The sequence below is a fragment of the Lolium perenne genome, chromosome 7, assembly GCF_019359855.2.
Source record: "Lolium perenne isolate Kyuss_39 chromosome 7, Kyuss_2.0, whole genome shotgun sequence".
NCBI classification, from domain to species: Eukaryota; Viridiplantae; Streptophyta; class Magnoliopsida; order Poales; family Poaceae; genus Lolium; species Lolium perenne.
Window position 1 is genome coordinate 294,562,208 of NC_067250.2, and position 18,249 is coordinate 294,580,456.

An 18,249-nucleotide genomic window follows, 5' to 3' on the forward strand; every position below is an offset into this window, starting at 1 on the left:
GGACTAACCGGTGTTTCTTTTGAGAAAGATCGTGTTTGTAGTGCATGTGTAGCCGGAAAGCAACTCAAGAAGAAGCATCCCATCAAGAGTATTGTTACCACATCTAGGCCTTTGGAGCTCCTTCATTTGGACCTCTTTGGGCCATCACACTATGATACTCTTGGTGGAAGCAAGTATGGACTTGTCATTGTTGATGATTACTCAAGATACTCTTGGGTCTTTCTCCTTAAGTCTAAGGACGAGACCCATAGAGAGTTCATCACCTTTGCCAAGAAAGCTCAACGTATGTATGAATCCGAGATCAAGGCAATTAGGACCGACAATGGCACCGAGTTCAAGAACTACACTATGCAAGAGTTTGTGGATGATGAGGGCATCAAGCATGAGTTTTCGGCGCCATACACCCCTCAACAAAACGGTGTTGTTGAAAGGAAGAACCGGACTATCATTGAGATGGCAAGAACCATGTTGAGTGAATTCAACTCACCCCACAACTTTTGGGGAGAAGCCATCTCTACGGCCGTCCACTACTCCAACCGGCTCTTCCTCCGTCCCCTCCACAACAAAACCCCATACGAGCTCCTTACCGGTAACAAGCCTAATGTCATGTATATTCGTGTCTTTGGATGCAAATGCCTTGTTAAGAACAACAAAGGAAAGCTCGGTAAATTTGAAACTAGAACCATAGAGGGTATATTTGTTGGATATGCGGAGAACTCTCACGCCTATAGATACTACAACCGGTCCTCCGGGACTATTGAAGTATCTTGTGACGTGGTGTTCTTGGAGGATAATGGCTCCCAAGTGGAGCAAGTTGTTCCATGTGTTGCGTAATGATGTTGATCCATCTAGTGCCATCAAGCATATGGGCATTGGACACATCCGGCCCATGGAGGTTCATAATGATGATCAAGATGATGGAGTAGATGTCTCAAGCACGCCACAAGTAGAGCCTAGCTCAACTCAAGCCGAACCATCAAGTGCAACTCAAGAACCACCCTCCACTCAAGATGAGTCTCAATCCGAAGAACAAGAAGAAGACCCTCATTCCATGGAGCAAGATCATGATGACGATCAAGAAACATCCTCAACTCATGATCAAGCTCAAGTGGTCCCTCATGATCAAGTACTAGCAAGAGATGAATTCATTGATCATGAAGGAACCATTCGGAAGATCAAGGCCGCTACAAGGGCAAGTGACATGAAAGTGGATCAAGTCCTTGGTAGCATCTCAAGAGGAGTGGTAACTCGTAGACACCATGCATTACTTATCACTTATTGTCAACATCATGCTTTTGTGTCTAGTTTTGAACCACTTAAGGTACATGAAGCCTTGGTCGATCCGGATTGGGTAATTGCCATGCAAGAAGAATTGGAGTGTTTCACTCGTAATGAAGTATGGTCTCTAGTTGAGAGACCCAAGGATCATCACATCAATGTCATTGGGACCAAATGGGTATTCAAGAACAAGCAAGATGAGAATGGCATTGTTATACGAAACAAAGCAAGGTTAGTGGCGCAAGGGTTTGCCCAAATAGAAGGTATGGATTTTGAGGATACCTTTGCGCCGGTAGCCTTGAAGCTATTCGTCTTTTGCTTGCATTTGCATCTTTCCACAATTTCAAATTATACCAAATGGATGTGAAAAGTGCATTTTTGAATGGTCCCCTAAAAGAAACCGCATATGTGGCTCAACCCCCGGGTTTTGAAGACCCATGCCGACCCAACCACGTGTATTTACTCCATAAGGCACTCTACGGTCTCAAGCAAGCTCCACGTGCTTGGTATGAGTTCCTTAGGGATTTCTTACTACATGATGGGTTTTGCATGGGTACGGTCGATTCCACCCTTTTCACCAAGCGGGTTAAAGGGGTGGCCTCTTTATATGTCAAATATATGTTGATGATATTATTTTTGGTGGAACTAACCCCAATCATAACAAAGCTTTTGAGCTATTGATGACTAGGAAATTTGAGATGTCCATGATGGGAGAGTTGAAGTTCTTTCTTGGCTTCCAAGTGAGGCAACTTGCAAAAGGCACCTTCATCTCTCAAGAAAAGTATGTGAAGGACATGCTCAAGAAATTCAACATGACCAATGCAAGTCCAATGAAGACACCCATGCCCGTAAAGGGGCAACTTGGTTCATGTGACGGTGAGAAGGATGTGGACATAAAGGTATACCGCTCCATGATAGGATCCTTGCTCTACCTTTGTGCCTCTAGGCCGGATATCATGCTAAGTGTAGGGATGTGTGCTCGTTTTCAATCCGCTCCCAAGGAGAGCCATTTAATGGCGGTCAAACGGATACTAAGATACCTTGTTCTCACTCCTACTCTCGGGCTATGGTATCCAAAGGGGTCAACCTTTGAACTCATTGGCTATTCGGATTCCGATTGGGCCGGTGATAAGGTTGATCGGAAGTCTACCTCCGGGGCTTGCCAATTTATTGGCCGGTCATTGGTGAGTTGGTCATCCAAGAAACAAAACTCCACCGCCCTATCCACCGCCGAAGCCGAATACATATCCGCGGCATCTTGTTGCACTCAATTGTTATGGATGAAGCAAACCTTGAAAGACTATGGTGTGTCTCTTGGTACGGTGCCTCTTCTTTGTGACAATGAAAGTGCAATAAAGATCGCCAACAATCCGGTTCAACATTGTCGCACCAAACATATTGACATTCGCCATCACTTCCTACGTGATCATGTTGCCAATAAGGATATTGATCTCACTCATGTGGGAACAACCTACCAATTGGCGGATATTTTCACTAAGCCTTTGGATGAAGCCCGCTTTGTTAACTTGAGAGGAGAACTTGGTATTCTTGATCCTAAAAACTTGGATTGATTAACTTCTTGCACTATATTCTTGCATTTATCTTGCTATCTAGCTTAGAGGCATAGCACATATGGGGATAGTCATCTTACCATGTCTTGGTATGATGCATACCTATGTGTGCAACATAAATAGACCCAATGTCATTATATGGACCCAAGCATGTCTCTTCGAGGTCTCATGACATTTGCGCTTTCACATAGGGGGAGTAATCCCCGCCCCTCATTGAGCCTTCATTACAACTTGATTTGACTATATAAGGCCAAATGATCTTATTGCAAAAACTATTTCAAAATGCTCTTATGATTCTTGATATACTTCGAATCATGCCCATTGTAGCTATTTGTATCTTGTTTGCATTTTCACTCCAATGGGTATGCCTAGAGAACTTTGTGTTTTTCCAATCCCATGTCTATGCTCATCTCATCATCATCTATCTATCTATTTGTACATGTCATCATATGAGCACTCACACACATTTACACAAAGAATAGGGGCAAAACGAGGCAAAATGACACATTTTTGGGAAAATTGTCTCTGGCCGATCCAGCCCGGTCGGACCGGCCTGTGCGCCGGGTCGTCCGATCAGCCCGGTCGACCGGGTTCCCGACCGGCCGTGCGTGCGGGCTGTTATGTTTTGAAGAGGATACCCTTGGGGATCTTCTTCCTCATTATCCCCCACCTCTCAAACCTCCATGGCCGCCGCCTCCACCATCTCCACCACATCCTAGGCACTTCCCACCACTAGATTCTCCCCAAACTTCACACAAACATAGATCGGGATCTCGCAAGCATCTTCACCAAAGCATTTGGTCCCTCTCAAGCTAGTTTGGGAGATCGTGGGGATTTGGTCCTCAAGCCTTCTTCACGAGTTCCTCTTGCTCACTTGGGCCAAGAGGACAATGTCTTCGGGTAAATCTTTCTCCCTATCCCTCTCCCTCTTGCTTTCCCTCCCACATTGCTCATTTTTGAGGAAAGTTGAGAAAAGTTAGGGTTAGGGTTAGGGTTAGTAAGTCCTCATGCCACCTAGAGTGTCACACCCCTCCTATGCACATTGTTCACTCTCCTGGTATAATCTATGTTCAAGTTTGTGAGTTTTGCATGATTTTATGTCGAATTTCTGGGCAAACATTACAACTCGGCATGACCCGGTCCACAGCCCGGTCGACCGGCCTCTCGACCGGCTGGTCCGGCGCACGATCCGATCAACCGGATGGCCAACCGGCTCGTCGGTCTGTCGTCCGATCGGACCGGCTCTGCGCCGGCTTGCTCAGCTTTTCGCATGATCTCGTCGAGACACTTGAACCTAGGCTATGCTTTTGGCTTCCTCACATATGCTGATGACATGTACACTTACCTCTTTGCTATCCTCTCCCTATTATGCTGATTCACGGGTGATGAATGGATCGAAGCGAACCCTGGCCATGTTGCCAAGAGAGGGAGGAGCTCCGGGGTTCCACCCCGGCGCTCTCTTGGTCGTGCTCCTCGACTAGGGGTGGCAGCTCAGCGGAGGCCGAATCAAGAAATCTGCCAATAAGAGGAAAGATAAAGAGGCGACACGGGATGGCGATGAGGTACGCCCGATTTCCATGCGGTAGTGTGCATATTGGGGCATGGAGAAGACTCGGAGAGTCCAACCCCTATCGCTTTGAGGAACCCACTTACACAGGGGGAGATCAATTCTTGGACCAACACACGACAAGTCATGTGGGAAGAATTCTATGACTCCCGCGAGTACATGAAGAAAGGCACCATTGTTATGCCCAAGGCCATCAAGGATGTCATTGGAATGTATGAAGCCACCAAGTTCCGCTTTGTGGTTGCGACCTTGAGGCGGATGGGGTTGTATGATCTTATGTGCCTGACACCTACCGATGGGTGCTATTGTCCAACCTTGGTGAGACGGTTCCCTTTGCACGATCTTTTTCCATGATGATGCGGCTCGGACTATGACTTGGATGACGGGCAAACAGCAATACACTTGCAACTATCTTGATTTACGTGAAGCCTTGGGGTTTGGTGGAGGGCGTACTTCTGGCTTCAAGATATATTCTCGGCAGAAGTTCAACCGTGGGGACATTGCTGGTTGCTATCATGGAACCCACACCTGGACCTCCCACCATCTCCGGGATGTACTACTCCTACCTCTTACTTGCCAAGCTCTTCCGTGAGACTCTCATCGGCAAGTCCGGCGATACAAGTGAATGCCGTGCATATCATCTCGAACTTGATGTACTACTGTCTCCCCGAGCACCGGCAACCTATTGATGGTCTGTGATCTCATCTCTTGCGAGTTACGGCGCTGTGTTCGCGAGAGGTTGACTCCTAACCTTGCCCGGTCGTTCAGCTCATCAACAAGGTTGTGCCCGCACCTCTCAATGTTTTAGGTGAGCGGGTCGGGATGGAAGCATTCAAAATCCCTGCCCAAGGTGATAACCCGGATGTTCGGAAATGATGCCTTCGAGCGCCGGTCCAAGGCACGCCATGACCATGCTAGCTCCAGCTCCTCTCGTCGCCCACGGCGTGGTGTCGCACGGTTCTTCTCTCGCTTATGGCAGATGTGCAAAACTACACATGATGTTGCACATAAAAGTCTCTCTTTGAACCAAGAGACAAGGAGGCGCCAAAATGAGTTCATGGCTGCTAGGAATGTGCCTATCCCTCCTCCGGCCCTGAGTTGGAGCCCGTCCATGCACAAGACCGGAGATGCCTCCTCTCACCGATGAGATGTTCCGAACTTTGATCCTTCTCTGTACTTTGGTGGTCCTACTCCTAGATTTGCTCATGCACCTCCCGCCGATGATGATGATGAAGAGGATGATGACGGTAATGAGGATGATGATGAAGAGGATGATGATGAGGATGATGATGACGAGGATGACGATGGGGATGGTGATGGCAACTCTCCATCCGCGGTGCCCCACTTCTATTGATGGGACGCTAGCATCTCTCCTCTTTTCTTCGCCTTTTTGGTGTTCCGATGCCAAAGGGGGAGAAGAGAGTAGAGTCTAGAATTACGGGGTTCTTTCGTTGTCACAAGCCATGGGAGTTGCTTTATTTGGATTTTATATGGCTTGTGCGTATTTGCTTTGATTTCTCAAGAACCATTTGCTACTTTGAATAATTCATGTATGGATATGTATGGACGACTATTATGTGTGCTACTCTATGTTAGGATAATCATGCTTTATGGATAATCATGCTTTATGCTTATATATGTTGATATACTTGTCCATACCATGCTTGTTTCCTAAAGATATTGGGGGAGCTTCTCATATTCCACAAATGGTGCACTTTGCATTCAAACGCAAACTCTCCAAGTGCACACATTATGGGGGAGCTGTCGTAATATCTTATATGGAATCAAGGTTTAGAGCTTATCATAATATCTATGTGTTACTCTAGCTCGGTTTGTCATCGTATACCAAAAAGGGGGAGATTGTAAGGGTATTTTACCCTTATCCATTATTTTGGTATCTATGACACCGTGCTAGAGTATTTGGACTAATACATGCCTACAAGATGACTTTCAGGTATTAGCCAAAGAGGTATGATGGTGTAGCAACGGAACAAAAGGCAACGGGAGACCCCCCAATTCGACGAAAAATCAGCTAGTTTTTCCGAGCCGGGCCGGTCACGGATCCGGTCGGACCGGCCACAGCACCGGGCAGCCCGGTCGCCAACCGGACCACTGAACCGGTGCCATCCGGGCGACATCCGATAAAGAAACGAAGCCATCCGGCGCGCGTCCGATCACCAGCCCGGTTTCGAACCAGCCACTCGGTCCACGGCCGATCGACCAGGCGCTGACCAGCGGCCGGTCAAGAACCGGTCTCTGCGCCTGTGACATCCGGGCCACATCCAGTAAGCCCAGAAGCCTGCCCGGTCAAGTCTCGGTCCCAGCTCCGGTTGGAAACCGGCCGGCCCGGTCTGTGGCCCGGTCTGACCGAGCTGTGGACCGGCCTGTCCGGCGCAAGATCCGGTTGACCGGGTTTCTCGAAGAATCTGCTGATGTGGCAAGTGACCAACGGCCGTATTTAGAAGAACACTATAAATAGGTCTTCTCCTACCTCTGAACAGTTAGGCACTACACTACAAGCTGTTCTTGAGCTCTCTCTCTCATACTCCATTGCTAGAAACACCAAAAGCCTCAGATCTCCCTCCTCCTCCACCCAAACTCAAATCCCTCCGGGGAATCATTAGAGGAGGACCCGATCTACTGTTCTACCAAGCCAAATCTCATTCCCCCTTGTATTCATTGAGAAGCTTGCTTCCTAGGGTTCCTTGGAAACCCTAGGTAGGCAAGAGGAGTCCGGAAGCATCCGGGCTGTGGATTTGCTCCGGGCAAGATTGTGAAGGTTTGGAGGCTACCTCAAAGTCTACCACAAGTGAGTGAGCTATTCCTTCGTGGGATAGGCTCCGGAGAATAGGGTGAGCCTTCGTGGCGCGGGGAATCCTTCGTGGGACCTCCACTCCTCCAAACGTGACGTACCTTGTTGCAAAGCAAGGGAACACGGGAATACATCCTCGTCTCCGCGTGCTATCGGTTATCTCTAACCGAACTCCTTACTTGTGATTTAATCACTGTGAGAGCCTTCGTGCTCGAGTTAGTTGTATCCTCATATAGGTTGCTTCACCTAGTTTGCATTAGGCTCATCTTTATATTCCGCAAAGCCTAATATTGCAAAGAAAGAATTAAAATTTGTAGAAACCTATTCACCCCCCCCTCTAGGTTTACCATCTCTATACTTTCAATTACTCTATGTTGACAATATCCATGAGATATACATGTTACAAGTTGAAAGCAACTGCTGAAACTTAATCTTCTTTTGTGTTGCTTCAATGCCTTTACTTTGAATTATTGCTTTATGAGTTAACTCTTATGCAAGACTTAATTGATGCTTGTCTTGAAGTGCTATTAATGAAAAGTCTTTGCTTTATGATTCACTTGTTTACTCATGTCATATACATTGTTTTGATCGCTGCATTCACTACATATGCTTTACAAATAGTATGATCAAGATTATGATGGCATGTCACTCCAGAAATTATCTGTGTTATCGTTTTACCTGCTCGGGACGAGCAGAACTAAGCTTGGGGATGCTGATACGTCTCCAACGTATCGATAATTTCTTATGTTCCATGCCACATTATTGATGTTATCTACATGTTTTATGCACACTTTATGTCATATTCGTGCATTTTCTGGAACTAACCTATTAACAAGATGCCGAAGTGCCGATTCTTTGTTTCTGCTGTTTTTGGTTTCAGAAATCCTAGTAACGAAATATTCTCGGAATTGGACGAAATCAACGCCCAGGGGCCTATTTTGCCACGAAGCTTCCAGAAGTCCGAAGACGAAATGAAGTGGGGCCACAGGGTGCCCAAACCCTAGGGCGGCGCGGCCCCCCTGGCCGCGCCGGCCTATGGTGTGGGGCCCCTGTGCCCCCTCCTGACTTGCCCTTCCGCCTACTTAAAGCCTCCGTGACGAAACCCCCAGTACCGAGAGCCACGATACGGAAAACCTTCCAGAGACGCCGCCAACGCCGATCCCATCTCGGGGGATCCAGGAGATCGCCTCCGGCACCCTGCCGGAGAGGGGAATCATCTCCCGGAGGACTCTACGCCGCCATGGTCACCTCCGATGTGATGTGTGAGTAGTCTACCCCTGGACTATGGGTCCATAGCAGTAGCTAGATGGTTGTCTTCTCCCCATTGTGCTATCATTGTCGGATCTTGTGAGCTGCCTAACATGATCAAGATCATCTATCTGTAATTCTATATGTTGCGTTTGTTGGGATCCGATGAATAGAGAATACTTGTTATGTTGATTATCAAAGTTATATCTATGTGTTGTTTATGATCTTGCATACTTTCCGTTACTAGTAGATGCTCTGGCCAAGTAGATGCTTGTAACTCCAAGAGGGAGTATTTATGCTCGATAGTGGGTTCATGCCTGCATTGACACACAGGACGATGACAGAAAGTTCTAAGGTTGTGTTGTGCTGTTGCCACTAGGGATAAAACATTGATGCTATGTCTAAGGATGTAGTTGTTGATTACATTACGCACCATACTTAATGCAATTGTCTGTTGCTTTGCAACTTAATACTAGAGGGGGTTCGGATGATAACCTGAAGGTGGACTTTTTAGGCATAGATGCAGTTGGATGGCGGTCTATGTACTTTGTCGTAATGCCCAATTAAATCTCACTATACTCATCATGATATGTATGTGCATGGTCATGCCCTCTTTATTTGTCAATTGCCCAACTGTAATTTGTTCACCCAACATGCTGTTTGTCTTATGGGAGAGACACCTCTAGTGAACTGTGGACCCCGGTCCAATTCTCTTTACTGAAATACAATCTACTGCAATACTTGTTCTCTTGTTTCTGCAAACAATCATCTTCCACACAATACGGTTAATCCTTTGTTACAGCAAGCCGGTGAGATTGACAACCTCACTGTTTCGTTGGGGCAAAGTACTTTGGTTGTGTTATGCAGGTTCCACGTTGGCGCCGGAATCCCTGGTGTTGCGCCGCACTACATCCCGCCGCCATCAACCTTCAACGTGCTTCTTGACTCCTACTGGTTCGATTAAACCTTGGTTTCTTACTGAGGGAAACTTGCCGCTGTGCGCATCACACCTTCCTCTTGGGGTTCCCAACGGACGTGTCAACTACACGCATCAATCTTCACAATACAAATTTGACAGCTGGTAAGTTTTTCATTTTTGATACTGCTAATATTTGTATGTTGCATGTGTAAAGATAAATTCAGCTGGTAAGAATCATTTGGAAAAGTAAAAAAAGAATGCTACAGTAGTATTTGTAAAAGTTGCATGAAAATGATAACTAGTTGCTTGTAATGGTTAATAAGTTGCTGCGAATGGTCATGAAGTTGCCTGTTCTATTAATTTACTTGCAGACAGTTGATTTGGTACTAGCCTAGATAGGTTTTATGATTTCATGGATTGTTTAGGTAGTTGCCTGGTTTATTTGTCAAATTCCAGGATATGTTGTGCAAGTTGTCATTGGAGAAAATGCGTGTAGAAAATAGTTTGGAAAGTAATGCTCGAAAATGTGAGGCAAATAGTTGTGGACTATAATACAACCAACTAACCATTTCCTACTTTTTTCAATAACAGGTAAAATGATGGAAATCATGTCAGAATTTTATGGTTCAGAGTTGCTTGTGCCATACACAACCAAAACAATCACCAACTACTGTGCAACTCTGACTAGAGAAGAAACAAAAGATGGGGATCTGGCTAAAGTTGTGAGCTACTTTGTAGAGCTTAAAGAAGAAAAGGATCCAGACTTTTATTTCCGGTTAAAATTGGACGACGAAGACAGGGTAGAAAACATTTTCTGGGTTGATGGAGCTGCCCGGAAGGCATATGCAGAGGCTTACCATGACTGTGTCTCCTTTGATGCAACTTACTTGACAAATAAGTACAGTATGCCTTTTGCACCATTCATTGGGATAAATAAACATGGGCAGTCCATCATGCTGGGTTGTGGATTTGTTAAGCAAGAATTGGCAACAAGCTATGATTGGTTGTTTGAGAGTTTCCTTATTGCCATGAATGGTCTTGCCCCGGACAATATTATCACAGACCAAGATGGTGCTATGGCGGTGTCGATTGGCAGATTGTTCCCATCTTCTGTTCACCGTAATTGTCGCTGGCACATAATGCAGAACGCACAGTTGAAATGTGGCCCTACACTGGGTAGGAACCCTGGTTTAGCTGAAGATTTCAATGATTGCATCGATTTCAGCTTTTCACCAGAGGAGTTTGAGGCAAAATGGGCTCTGTTTGTAGGCAAGTGGCCAGTTGTTGGTGGTGCAAATTCTTACTTTACGACTCTCTATGCTAATCGTGCTAAGTGGGTACCATGCTACTTCAAGCACAGATTCTTCCCATTCTTGCAGTCCACGCAACGAAGTGAGGGCTTTAATGCCATTCTCAAACGCTATACGAACCCAAAAAAGTCTATACTACACTTTGTACAACAGTATGAGAAGTTGCAGACTCATGTACTTGTGAAAGAAGGGGGTAATGATTACAGGACGGATTGTTTGGAACTTCGTCCATGGTCACCATTCCCTGTTGAGGAACATGCTTTCAAAGTTTACTGCAGAGACATATATTTGAGGTTCCGGAACGAGTTTGAGCTGATTGGGAGGTACAATGTGTTACCATTTGGTTGCAACTTTTACAAGCTTGAGCCAAACAGGGGATGGTGCGCAAAATATGGTACTAGGACCTACCTGGTAACCGCTAATAAGGAAGAAGGGACGTATTACTGTGAGTGCTCCAAGATGGACAGGGATGGTATACTTTGTTGCCACATCTTAAAGATCTTCACCCACCTTGGTGTTGATGAGATACCAGATAGGTATATCCTAAAAAGGTGGACTCAAGGTGCTTTGAGTGGTTATGTGCCAGCAACGATTCTTTGAACAGCCAGATGTTATGCCTCCGAGAATCACAAGTGCAATTGCGGCACGCGAACCTTAATATGGGATTCACAAAACTTGCCCGTATTGCTAGTAGAACAGACGCAGCTACGCCATTGTTAACAAACATTTGAGAGCTGCGGCAACAGAGATATCTCACTTGAACAAGTCGCTCAAGAAGAAGAAGCCTGTCTCAGCAGTCCCGTCCACTAGTGCACCTGATCGGCCTACGAAACCTAGGGACCCGGCAAAAACAACGACTAAAGGGAGGACTAAGGAGCACCGTACAGTTTCAGCTCTTGAGTTGCATCCAAAGAAAAAAGTTCAGTGTCACACTTGTGGTTCGTTCGAGCACAATTCTGCAACTTGCAAGCTTAGGTTTCTGTAGTACTGCAGAAACACAAGTCCTTTGTAGTTCTCCGCGAGCTTTATTTTTTTTTCTCTTTTAGTTGTCTACATTAGTTGTGACTTATTGAAAAATCAAAGAAAAGTCTTGCCTCCCTTATTGTAGTCTAGTGTGCAACTCTGAAATATGACAAAATTTCCTTGCTGTTATGTGTTGTGGCAACTTTTAGGTTAAAACGATGCAAAATGCAGTACTAGTGCAAGCAAATTGTGATGACAATGAAGCAACTATGAGAACATTGATATCAGACATGTACTGGCGAGTATGAAAAACTGAATTAGGAGATGAATTATAACATGTAAGTAGAAAAAATGATGCACTGATAACATTTATAAAAAAGTAGAAACCAAAAAAAGGAATTGATGTCTGCATACTTGTTCTTCAAATGTTTAGAATTTGCCTCCAGTTTCCTTTGTTATCTTAAAGTAACCCAATGCGGCCAAAGAACTTTCTTATCTTTGGGATATCCTCGGCTTTATATTCTGGTGGCAATCTCCCTCCCCAGCCGTCCGCATTCATGAGCGTGCAAACCCCACAATCATGGCTGCAACACCATAAGACGCGACAGAAAGAAAGAACAAGTAAATAAAAAGGCAGTGAGTAAAAGACCATGGAATGTTAAACACAAAGTGGAAAAGAAAGCATAAAAACATAGTTTATAAAACAAGTGGTATTGCTTACTTATTGGTTTGCTTTGGCACTGCTATTTCTTGCAACATGAAATCATCTATTTGATTTTAGACTTGTTGTAGTTCTCCTCCCATAGAATGGACAGAGTAGTGCGGATCTTCTTGTAAGTTTCCCTTAGAGCTTTGTCATTGAATGACCTCCATGAATCGAGCACTTGATACCTCTTGTCCCTCATGTTCACAGTTAACAACCAATAGTGGTTAATGAGAGGTTCATTTTTTGTCTTCTTGTTTAGTGGTTCGCAGACAGGTATCATGACCTGGTAGTTTGACATATATAATTACTGTTTGGTTAGAGCTTAAAATAAAACAGAGCAAAAATTTAGTAAAAAAAAAGTTATTCATGAGAAGACATGTGCTTTGTTGCCTGTATTAGTTGTGAAGTTGCATGAATAGGAGTTGTAGTTGCCTATATTTGCCTTGAAGTTGCATGAAATTTAGTACAAAGTTCTATTCATTCCATCTTAACACCAGAAGTACAAACATGTTTAAAAATAAATTATTAGTTGCACATATTGATTATGAGTTTGCATGAAAATAGGTACTGTATTTGCCTTGAATTGGTTCTAAATTACACATAGTAGTAATAAGGATGTTGGATGGGTATGGTTTGAAATTACTTATTGTTTGGAAGTATTTGCTATACAAAAGAAAGAATGTTGCCTGTAAATGTTTTTGTTGGTGATAAATAATACTGGAGTCACTAAAAGTAGTTGCTTCTTAAACAGTAGAGTGTTGCCTGGAATGGGAATGAAATTACTTTGTATGTAAAGAAAGTTGCTTCTGAAGTACAGAATGGCATGTTTTTAGCATGAATTGCATGGTTAGCACCAACCATGAAAAAATGCAAACAATAATTTTTTAAAAAAAAAACAGAGAAAAGAAAGGAAGTTATACCATGTCTTTCTTATCTAAACGTCTTTCATAACTGAACAGCTCCTTCATTTCATGGCGGTTAAAGTCGAGGTTCTGCAACCAAGTCTTTGCAAACGAAACAAAAAAAAACAAAAATAGTAATCAGCATTTTCATGTCCAACACAAAGAAAGTTTCTCATACTGTACATGACTTGTACTTACTCCTATCCTCAGTGGCATGATGACTTTGTTAGATGATGGTGTCATGTTCTTTGTGATTGCCTGAATTCCCACTTCCATAACTGCACTATGTAGCCAACCACCTGGCTTCATTGAGTTTGCGAGTTCCTTGGCCGTAATATGGTATCCACCAAAGTCCACGATATGAAGGCTGTAAGAAATTGAAGGGAGAAAGACAACCCCAAATTAGATAAGTTGCAATAAAAAAGTGTTTGCAACTAAGCATGCATCATTGATTCATGGAAGAAAACTAGTGCATGTTGTAGGTAGGAGAAACCTTTTGTCATCTAAATTCTGTTGCCTAGTGCTTCTTACTGCATACTGGATTATCATAGCATACAGTTTGTTCACTTCAGCTGAACCTTTGGGCTGTTTGGTGCTATCAACATTGACAAATGGAGATTTTTTGCACGGTGGAAGCTTGATTATCCTCCTCTGGAATTGATGAGGAACTGTTGAGCTTCCTGTACCACCCGATATTGATTCAGTTGCAACATTCTCTGCTTCTTTCATAGGTGTTTGAAAGCTGTTTGGAGATATTGAATTCTGTTCAGTTCTTTGTTGCTCGTGCACAGGTCTGCGTGCTTGCTCGGCAGCAATACAAACCCTCTCAATCTCTGCGGGATCAATTCCTTCCAAAGCATCATACTCTTCATCTGCGGATGCACATGTTGCAGCATTTTGATTTTCAGTCAAATCGAATTCCGGGCCAAGATTGAATGTTGGCGCGTTGCAATACCCTTCCAGAAGCTCACTTCCAGACCTGGTCCTCGGGAGTTTCATCTTATAATTGCTTTGTTCCTTCCACTTTGTTTCAGCAGATTTGCTGCGCTGCATATGCTGGGGCATGTCCGGTGACGCGATGCTCTTGTTGATCAAACTGTATACCTCATCCTGCGACAAAGACCCTCGAGGAGCTGTGTGTGGAGATGGCGGTGGGCATGTTTGACGTGTAGGAGGACTAAACTGCACCCTATTGCTGGGCACAACTGGCACCTGTAGGGCTGGAGTTGCATGTTCCAAAGGGCTTGTTGCTGCAAGTGAACTGGTAGTTGCCTTGTTTGCAACACTTGTTGCATGATCAGTTGGTGAGGTACAAATAGGTCCAGGTGTTGTTGCCTCCCTGGCAGCATGAGTTGCGAGGCATCTCAGTGTATTCCCCTGCATGGTGGTAGGAGTTGCCTGCTGTGGTGGATGATGCAGCTGGACTGACGAAGATCTTTGAAAGGCTCTTGGATTTGCAGTTGTCTCTGGCCTAGCTGTAGTTGCCTCAGTTCCAGCATTAGTTGCATGTATGCTACTGGAAGTTGCAACAACTGTGACTGATGTTGCCTTCAGTCCGGCATTTGAATGTTTTCCCTGCAAACCTGCATGAACAGCTTCAGTAGCTGACTGTTTGTTGATGTTTTTCATGGCACTTGCATGTTTACCCAATGTGGGCTCATCATGTTGCACATCTTCTGTCCTGTGACTAGGAGTTCGACCAAGAAACTCCATGTATGCCCCCGGGCTACCTTGCATAGCATTGATGAAAGCCAATCCATCCTCATGTGCAGCATTGGGGGTTGAATGTTCTTTGGACACATTTTCTTTGATATTATGTGACCTTTCCTCAAGAACAACATGTTTTTCCGTTGGAGGGATGTCTGCAAGCTTACTCTTTTTCTCAAATCTGCACAAGTCAGGCACTGATGCATCCTCCATTGTTGCTGTTGGCAAAACATCGGCATCATCCTTCTTTTTCCTCTTGTCACCCGTACCTGTACTGCCCCTTGTACTCCTGGTATTAAGATAGTACTGCGCAGTGGTCAAAGAATCGTCACTAGCTTCGTCATCATACATATCGTCGTTTTGTCCCTCCTGACCGCCAGTTGCAGCATTGTTGCCTCCATCACCATCACTGTCATCATCTCCATCATCACCTCCTTTACCATCAAATTCATCATCATCTCCCTGTTCCTCTTCCTCTTCCTCTTCATCTTCGTCATCGTCCCCATTCCCTTCAACCTCCTCCTCATCAGCGTCATCACGTTGTTCCCCATCATCCTCAGCGTCAGCTCGGTTGTCATCGTTGTTATCATTCTCACTGTCATCCTCGGTATCTTCTTCCCTGTTAACACGAAAAAGGGGAATCAAAAAACTATGCATAGATTATTTATTTTGGTAAAGTTGCAGTTTGAACAGTTGTAGTTGCATGTAATGGCTATTAAAAAAATAGCTGGAAAATGGTCAGGAAGTTGCCTGTGTTTATTAGTTTACTTGCAGACAATATAATTGCAGTGGAAAATAAATTTGGGAAAGTTGCAGATAAATGCAGTTCTAGTTGCATGTACTGGTAAATTAATTGCTACAGATGGTAATGAAGTTGCCTGCTTTATGCTTTTAGTTGCCTGTAATAGTAATTAAAATTGCATCTAAATGATCATGAAGTTGCCTGTTATAATGTTTCATGTTTTGCATTTGAGTTTTGATAATTACTTGCCTTCTGTCATCGTCGCTATCATCATCATTCAATACCAGGTTGTCAGCTTCATCGTCATCAGAATTTGCGGAGTCATCAGTATCATCTTGAAGTGCTGCCTCTTCTTCGTGACTCATACGCTGCCTCTTCCTTGGCCTCTGTGGTTTTTTCCTTCGGTACTACATTGGCACGGGTAGTGCTTCCAGCAGCAGTACGTTGCTCAAGATTGCCAATCCCCTGGACAAACTTTGCCATCGACTCTTCAAATTCAGAGCACAGACCATAAATCAACGCAAAAATTTTCCTTTTCTTCTGTAACAATTGAAATCAGGAAACAAATTCTTAACAATTATAAGATGTGGAAAAAGAATGATATAAAAACTATGCTATAACTAAGAAATAAGTATTGTTTTAGGTGCTCACACTTTGGTCGTAGTCTCGTGGTAGATTAGACGCAGTAAACTGTTCAGCCTTTAGCAATCCTCCAAAAAGACCACCCTGTTGAGTGTCCCTGAATTTCTCCTTCAGCTGGTTTTTAAATTCATAAAAGAAAATTGGAAAAAATGTATCAGTGTAAGGGCAATAAAAAAGAAGACTGTGAACTTTCTAAGAAATGAAAAAGTTATCTTAGCAAAATTAAAAAGAAGTTTATGGTCTATTGCATACTTGTAATTTGCCGAAAACTCCAGGGCTAATCCTATCCTTCTTCTTCACCTTGCTAATTAATGAGCTGTCCCAGGCATCAACACGAGGATTGCAGTCACTTATAACCTCATCAACTTCTAGTGAATCAAGGTACAACATCTGCTCATCAAAAAAAAGGGATGTGTGAGGGGGCAAAGGAAGCATTGGAGAAACAAGAAACAGTAGCTATTTTCATGAGGTTATAAAGTGACTGCAAAATTCAAGGAAAATACAGTAGCTATTTTCATGCAAAATTCATAATCAATATCTGAAATGAATAGCAACTTTGTAACCAATATAGGCAACTACAGCTCCTATTCATGCAACTTCACAACTAATATAGGCAACAAAAACATATATGAAATCTGAAAAAATCTTGTTGGCTCACAAAACAGAATTGAATTACCTGAAAAATCTTATTGGCTCACAAAAACATCATAGATAGAAAAAGCAAAAAACTTCATGTGAGGCAACTTAAAAAACTGTATTTCTAAGCAACTAAATATGGATTGAAGGCAACAAATTCATTGATAAAAAACCAGAAAAAGAGCTCTTGGTGGATTATGCAATACATAGTTGGGAGGCAATTTATGACTTGAACAAGGCAACTAACAGCAGTACATGTGCAAAAAGTATGTACCAAAAAGCAACTGCAGAGATTAAATACAGTGGAACCATGAATTAACACACAGGCTGGTCATATCTCAAAAACTAGCAACTAAAATGTTTGAATGTAAACAATAATTTTCCTCATATATGCTATTCTCTGTATTGTGTTCATCATAGGAAAAAAATACACTTACCACCAAATGAAATACGCAGCAACAGACAGACTTCTTATTTCCCAAGGCGCTGAAAGCAACCCTAATCTGATCAGCAACAAACTGGCATATATTTGTCCGAGGAAGAAGCTTGGTATCATATACAGCAGGGTAGCAGCGTGGGCTAACTTTAAGGTCGGTAGTAGGCGCAAGGAAGCAATCAAAAACAGCAATAGCCCAAGCTCGGAGAAATCGGTCGTCAGTAGCACCTTGCATATCTTTTATCATCTTACACCATGCAGTCTTTTCAGGAGCATTCGTTCCAGGAAAACCGTAGTCCTCATTGATTGCTTTGATGATGTCCGTCTTCATCTCGTAACAAACTTTCAGCCCAGAATTCGGTAGCCCCCAAACTCTTGAAACACTTTCAGCGTCAACTGGTATCTTCCCCCTGTTGGGTATCACTAACTCTGATTTCTTATGATTGTAACACTTCATGACCCATTGGCTGAGATCAATAGGCATAGTGCATGCACCGATGTTGAGAAGACCACCTAAGTCCATCTTTAGTATGGCAATCCTTTGATCAGCATTAAGATCACCATTTAGAGCAAAGAAACGGGATGGTGATGCCCTATTTCTTATTTCCTGCATAGCCAAGTTGCACAAAAAATAGAAAAAGAAAAAAAGTTACTCCTAAAAGTCCCATCAACTCTTAAATTTACTGCATGTTACAAAAAGAACCTACCCAGAACAGACAATTATACAAAAATGCTCTGTGTAAGAAATGATGCATCGTGAGTACAGTAAACTTACATCTGCGCTATCCTTTTTTTTCTTAACTTCCTTTT

General features: G+C 43.7%; 1 protein-coding gene across 1 annotated transcript in view; it reads left to right on the top strand.

Moving 5' to 3' along the window:
• LOC127315149 (protein FAR1-RELATED SEQUENCE 5-like) overlaps positions 1 to 11,305 on the top strand; it is a 119,238-nt gene extending 107,933 nt beyond the window's left edge. The window contains exons 6-8 of the mRNA XM_071824364.1: positions 9,767 to 9,778; positions 9,852 to 9,906; positions 9,987 to 11,305. Coding sequence (XP_071680465.1) covers positions 9,767 to 9,778; positions 9,852 to 9,906; positions 9,987 to 11,305 — 1,386 coding nt within the window. The remainder of the gene's footprint in view (positions 1 to 9,766; positions 9,779 to 9,851; positions 9,907 to 9,986) is intronic.
• Positions 11,306 to 18,249: the final 6,944 nt, after the last annotated feature.